The sequence below is a fragment of the Caretta caretta genome, chromosome 6 (assembly GCF_965140235.1).
Source record: "Caretta caretta isolate rCarCar2 chromosome 6, rCarCar1.hap1, whole genome shotgun sequence".
NCBI classification, from domain to species: Eukaryota; Metazoa; Chordata; order Testudines; family Cheloniidae; genus Caretta; species Caretta caretta.
In genome coordinates this window covers 91,028,566-91,035,351 of record NC_134211.1, presented here as the reverse complement: position 1 = coordinate 91,035,351, position 6,786 = coordinate 91,028,566, and the positions used below count along the sequence as shown (strand labels likewise).

The 6,786-nt window shown below is 50.4% G+C and overlaps 1 protein-coding gene across 2 annotated transcripts; it reads right to left on the bottom strand.

Moving 5' to 3' along the window:
- Positions 1-441: 441 nt before the first annotated feature.
- Positions 442-6,698, bottom strand: AHSA1 (activator of HSP90 ATPase activity 1). Of its 2 annotated transcripts, XM_048855320.2 has the most exons (9): positions 6,558-6,698; positions 5,793-5,983; positions 5,496-5,578; positions 4,936-5,053; positions 3,948-4,036; positions 3,409-3,543; positions 2,262-2,363; positions 1,375-1,426; positions 442-854 (listed from the first exon to the last, which is right to left on the bottom strand). In XM_048855320.2, the coding sequence occupies exons 1-9, from the start codon at positions 6,635-6,637 to the stop codon at positions 682-684; spliced, it is 1,023 nt and encodes a 340-aa protein (XP_048711277.2). In that variant the 5' UTR covers positions 6,638-6,698; the 3' UTR covers positions 442-681. The 2 variants fall into 2 exon arrangements, with proteins under 2 accessions (XP_048711277.2, XP_048711280.2); XM_048855323.2 differs by lacking the exon at positions 2,262-2,363.
- Between the last annotated feature and the right edge of the window lie 88 nt (positions 6,699-6,786).

Here is a 6,786-nt window from a genome sequence, read left to right as displayed (position 1 = left end):
TTGGCCTAGGCTCCATGCCCATTCCCTGTCCTCTCTCTGAGGGGGAAGTTTTCCTAGCTGTGGTTTGGAAGAGCTGGAGAGTTACTGATTTTCTTGGACAGTAAGTGATGTCTATTCTCACGCAGCAGGCCAGCCTAATGAGTTGGTGAGACTAGCCTGGGCCTGTGTGCAGGGAGGGGCTTCCTGAAGAGGAAACAGGAGGGTTTTTAAACATTCTCTCCCTGGCATTTGGTCCATTGATGTTTACCAGTAGCAGGCTTAGGGGATCACTGGACTCTCTGAAACTTGCTGCCTTAAGCTAATGCTGTACACTTGCTGTGAGGTTGATCCCCTTTGCTAAAGCACAAATTAAGAACTCCTGTTGAGGCTGGTGCTCATCTCCATGAGCAGCACCCTTCCAGATTCAATTGAGTGTGAGATCAGAGGATGTAAGAACCTCCCTTTGTTTTTTTTTTAAGTTATGTTTATTTAGCAATAAAAGTATGTACATGTAAGAGAACCCCTCATTGACTCCACTGTGGCAGGAGACATGCACAGAGCAGTAAGGGGCTACAAGCAGTGCTGCTCAGTGGCCTTCCTCGTCCTGCTCCTCACAGCAGCGGCACCAAAAAAGGGACAGACGAGAAGCAATCAGTCCACACGGCAGAATCTTCGGACAGAGACTCTCTCCGGCAGCCGCTGTTAAAACAAGCGGGCACCGTAGCCAAACGTCTGTTTAATGCCCTCAAAGTAGTAGTGCTGCCACCCTTGCTTTGTTCTCTCCTCCTCACTGGAAGGGATGCCCTTCCCCTCCAAGTGCACTTCTGTCTCGCCGCCTTTATCAGTGAAGTTCAAGGTAACAGTTGCAAAGTGCCCTAGAAGAGGCGAAGGAAAATCTCCCCATCAGCACCATGCAATAAGGCACAAACCCTGGACAGCACAGCCACATCCTCACCCAACATTGCTGGTAAGAGCAGCACACCTGTCCCATCACCAGAGGGCACAGAATCCCTCCCAAAACCTTCCCCTGGTGCACACCCCTTCCCTCATGTCTTGTACGACACTTGCTTTCCTTCCAGGAGGAGGGAGTGTCCCCCTCAACACTGCTTGCAAGACTGCCAAAGGGGTTGCAGCAGCCAGCCTTGAGGCAGAGCATGGTGCTGCTGCAGTGTTCCCAGTCCGTCCATCTGCCCAGGAAGCAACACAGCATCCAGACTCACTCAACTGGGAGAGGCTTGGGGTTACTGTGGGGTGTTACGATCACCAAGCAGATACTAGTGCAACCTAGAGAACCGCCCCCCTCCAGTCAAACCAGCCAATGTGCAGCCCTGGCAGGATTCATTCAGTTACAGACAAGGGCTGGAACTCTGTAGTCTGGTTCTTCAGGTTACCTACCAGATGGCCAAGATTTAAATCTCCACTTCATAACAATCTGCTTCTCGGGGACCTAGGTAAAGAGAAAGGAATAAACAGGCAGCCGTTTGCCCTGCTAATCCCGCTCCATTCCATGTTAGCCAATGCTCAGAACTGAGCATGACCCAAAGCATCAGACTCACTTCAGAGACTCACAGAAAGCAAAACTAGAGGGAGAGGGACTTTTAGAGTCCCTATATCCTGTTATGTGAACGCTGGGCCCCGTTAGGCTGAAGCACTGAGGGGAGAAGAGACACTATTGCTACCGCAACACTGATTCAAAGTATTCTCCCCACCATATACAATCCTTATGGGGATCGAGTTCTGAATGCTCTATATATTTATATATTAGGTGTTACTATAATGAGGCCCTAAGATCTAAGGCCCATTATGCTGGGAGCTGTACTAATATAATGAGACAGAGTCCCTGCCACAAAGAGCTTGCAAACTACACAGACAAGACAATGAGTGGGAGGACAGACAGAGGTAGAATGACTTGACCTTGGACTCGAACTTGCCCAAAGTCACACAGAGCCAGGAATAGAAGCCAGATCTCCCAGCTCCCAGAAATGAAGAAGACCTTCATCAACAAGGGTGACTAGGAGAATGGCAGTCACAAGGGAAAGCGTTTCAATCAGGAAGATAGTTAAGGAGGCGAGTAGAGCCCTGCAAATCCACGGATATCCGCATCTGTGGATGCGGTTGTATTGTTTACCATCTTTACAGATCAGACGTGGATCCAAATGTTTGTATCCACGCAGGGCTGTAGAGATGAGGTACAGAGCAGACGGATGAAAGACTGCAGGGAAGGTGTAACTTGGCCACCAAGGCTCCTTCTGAACAAGATAGTTGCACCAGCTGGTACTCACTAGATCAATGAACTTGCCGCTGACACTGCCATCTAGCAAGTGGAACTTCCCTCCTTTATCAGCCTCTATGATTGCCGGCGCATGGGTGAAAGCCTGGACCATCTGCAGAGAGACAGGCCTTGTGACATTGCAGGACTCATGTGACTGGAAGCTTCTCCTCATAACCTGCGCCAGGGACTCTGAAACCTGCTGGCAGGGGAGTTGCTGCTGCTGCTTAATGTCTCCCACTCCAGCACAAGAGCACCGGGCTCTCTGGAACAAGCGCTTGGCTGAAAGCTTAGGGTCTGCATTTTGAGGATGGGGATGGAGCAGTGTCTCCACTTTCTAGCCCATTTCTGAAGAGCTCCATGGGGATGTGGACCAAGGAAAAGCTCCCTCAGAGCCAGGAAAGCAGGATTTGAGCCCTGAGGCATGTAATGCCAGCACCCCATTAACAAAGTGTTTTACCTGCTTCTCACAGGATGGGGGCCATGCCAGATCTATAGAGGGCCCCCTAACTCTCATTATGCCCTTTCTAACAGTTTCTCCTAAGTTCATTTTACATTACTCCAAGACATTCTCATGTGATCTGATGATCCCCAATTAAAGCCTGGCTCTCAGGAAGCAGGATGTGATTTTCCAGAAACAGAACTGGGTACTGGGGCCTACAGAGACCCCACACGCTTATTGCCATAGGCAATGCCACCGCTAGGGCTGCTTCCTGAAGAGAGAGGACTGGAGGTAGGCTGGCATCGACAGCCTTATAAACCATGCAGGGAGAGCGAACACTCATAGATTGGCAGTTCCTGTGGTTTAACTCATCTACAGCAGCCAGCCTAGGAAAGTTGTTCAGAGACAGTTAAGTCCATATAGTACAGTCCCTTGTCTAGTATGCCATTCCCCTCACCCCTGCCCCCCCACCAGAGCATAGAGAGAAACAGACTGTGTGCTTGAGATTACTTTCAGGAGGCCAGGACACTGCCTCCTCTACTCCTGAGCTGGCAAGAGAGTCAATACCAAGTGGTTTGTGGGTGGGAAGGTCTCTATTCCTCAGAGGTGGCATCTGCTGCCAAATCACTGCTGAGCAGCTTGAGTCTAAGCTGTTCTAATGCAGAAGTGTACTACTCCCAGCTCCTCTGGGCCCACCTCCCCGACCATGCTAGTTTACCTCCTGCGTAGTGAAAATTCTGTAGAGCTCCTCCGGAGATGTTAAGAAAATGTCCTTCAAACTGATCTTACAGGTGGGAATCTTGATGCCTACGGGGTTAGACTGAGGTGCTGCAGTGACAGTACTAGCAGTGGTCTAAGGAAACATTAAGAAGCTCAATGTTGAATTGTATCCTTTGTGCATACATAGCACTTTAGAAACATCTTATTTCCCAGAACCCTCAAATAAACGCAGTTGATCACACACTTAAAGGACAGGAATAAGCATCTTGGAAAAATTTGTTTAGGAGCTACCATGCTTCATGGAGTAACAAGAAGTTTTAACTCTCAGCCTTGTTACTGACTATACTAGATTTGAGCTAGGGAACATCCCACATTGCAAATTCAAATACCCAGGCAAGCAATCACAGACTGCATCCATTGCTGAAGGTACTGTAGAGTCTAAGTAGGCAGCCTGACCTATCACACACATCAGATGCATCTAACATGCTGCTCCTTTCTCCAGGACTTTAAGAACATCGATGGGATGCTTTATTTTACCTTGTGGTCTTCTGCCTTAGCTGCCAGCTGAGGAGCTGGCTCTGTTTGTTCCCCATTTACTGTAGGTAAAATCATGCCTTGGGTGAACTCTGGAAAGACAGAAATATGCAATGAACCTAGCAAAGATCAGGTCAATGTTTTAGCTGCTCAACATGCTGCAGGACACACAAGGCTGGAAAAGCCTGACCCTGGATTAAGGTCATGACTGGAAAGGTTGTACTGAACAGAACTTGAGTGCCTAATGTGAACTGGGAGAAGAGTGCAACAAACCCCTTGAGCGTGCACGGCCACCCATTTCAGGGAGATTTGAATTCTGTTTATAAGAAGTGTGTTCAGGTGGTCAAAAAAGATGATTGGTTTACATAAAAACAACTGCTGCAAAAATCTCAAGTTGTCAGTTCACCACAAATCCAGCTAGAGCTAGATACAGTTTCTATGTATTGTTAGTATCCTGGAAAAGAGGAACACGTGACACACAGCTAGTGCCCCAAAGGAGTCAATGACAATTATATATAGAAAAGGAGACACCACATATTTCTTTGACAAGTTGAAAGAAGAGAGAGCCTGACTCCACCATACCACAGTAATGTCAGTCACTGTTGCCTCAGAGTCCCTCTCCTCCTTCACCTACACATGAACAATTGTACCGTCATCATAATCTTCTCAACAGCTGGGCTTCAACTCAGTTATGGATATGCTTAGCTTTACAGAGTGCCATGGAACACCCAGTCTGTTTATCCCCCCAGGCTAATGGAGGTACAAGTGGATACAGTTACTAAGCTAAGCTAGAAAGCTTGGAGATCAGTTTACTGCAAAGACTTCAAAGAAGCCTCCTGCTCCGGGTCATCTGATTGCAGTTCAGCAATGAAAAAGGTAACTATTACTGTAGCTTCCTGCTTCTCTCACTGAAGAACTCTGAGGTGGAAGCAACTCTCCCCCAGTCGCTATTTAGCGGCTGCGGGGGGGTTTCTCCCTCACGGTTATGTACCTGTTTTGAGCATGCTGATGTAAGTGCTCATTGCATTCCTGATCTTTTTCGTGCCCTCTTGCTTCATCAAGACCACTAAGTTGGTGTCAGGCTCATCTTTGGCAAGGCTGATGGAGACCTAAGCAAAACAGACAAGGGCCTGGTAAACAAAATCACACTCACATGGTCCTTTTAAGACGGGATTTAGCATCATAACTAATGCTTCAACCTGGAAAGCATTTCCAGAGGAAGCTATGAAGGAGCTTTAATAACTTTGTTATAACTCGTTGCCTCATGTGCTACCAGTTCACAATAATTTCAGTACCTATTCAACTGCCTATAGCTGCTATGGCTCCACTTCTGACAAAAATCAGCATTGAAAACCAGATCTCTTTAAGCTAAAACATATGCTGCCTATCTGGTAGAGGTGCAGGATAAACCTAGGTGGTCTACCAAAGAACAATGATGGGCTACATCCTTATAGGGCTGCTTTAGAGAGTTAAGATGGGAATATTTAGTGCTGTGAGACCCTTTGGTAATGAAGTGGCACAGTCAGCAGTATTAGCCATAACTGTGCTTACCTCAACTTCATCAACATCATTTTCATCCGAGAGGTTGGGAATCTCCACATGCCCCTTATACTTCACTCCCGACTTTGAGGTGCCTGTAGAGAGCAATTATACTCTGATTAAAAAGGCTTGTTCGGTTCAGCTTTCCTTGCTCTGACTGCTGCAGAGGGGCAACCTCATATCATTTCTCAGAAAAGCGACTTTCCTCTCAAAACCCCGCCGACCCACTTTTGGGAAAGCCTTGGAAAACACTGTCCATAATCCTGTGCTAGACCCTTGCCCTGAGAGAAAACAGAGACTATGACTCACCTGTCCATGACAGCTTGATATTCCACTCGTAGAAAAATATCAGCTTCCCTTTGCGGTTGTTGATGGATGCTTCTCCATCCAGTTTACTCACTTCTGTCACTTCACAGGCCCCCTCCGCATTCTCCACTCTCACCGCCAGAAACAGAACTTTCAGCTTCTCTGTAGACCAATTAGAAGCATCCCGTTCAGTCCTGTAAAGATTGAAGTGGTGTAAGAGCACTCCGGAAAATTTTGCTTTTGCGCCCCACCCCCACCCACCCAATCTCTTTCCACATTCCCCTCCCTACATCAAGACCGGTCTCTGATGCCCTGTCCCACGCATCATCCCAGGCTCCCTTCACTGAGCCTGCTGCTGCGGGGATCCAGTCCCTTCCCTTCTCCCACCTGGCCGCCCAACCCGACTCTCCCGCCATCAGGGAGGCTGCAGGAGGAAAAGGGCTCGGGGCAAGATGCTCACGCCCCGTGACCGACGGGTCAGGCCGTGCTCAGTGACGACCCTTGTCGTGGCCCCCCAACGAGGCACCGGGCGCCCCTGAGCGGGGGCCTCTGCTGCCCGCCAGTGCCGTGCACGCGGCGGGGCAGGTGCGGTGCTGCCCCCAGGCAGGGTCCCCACGCTCGGGAGCGGCCTCCCCCGCCTGCGCCTCTCCCGGCACGGGCCGGGCCGCCAGCGCGTCCTCAGGCAGCGATCGCTGCCGAGCACGGAGCGGCCTCCCGCGCCCGGCCTCGCTGGCCCGATGGAGCCAGGCCCCCGCGCCCGCTGCTCACCAGTGCCAGTTGTTGACATTGGTGGCGTCCGCCCGCTGCTCCACGATCCAGCGCGGGTCGCCCTCCCCCCACTTGGCCATCGGAGCCTCCGGACGCGCCGCCGCCGCCGAGCCCGGCTCCTCCGCGCCGCCCGCCTATGGAACCTACTAGAACCGCCGGCCGCTGCCTCCCGGCTTCCGCCGCCGGCACGCAGTCCTTCCGGTCCCCCGACACAGTCCGGCCGGGGCGG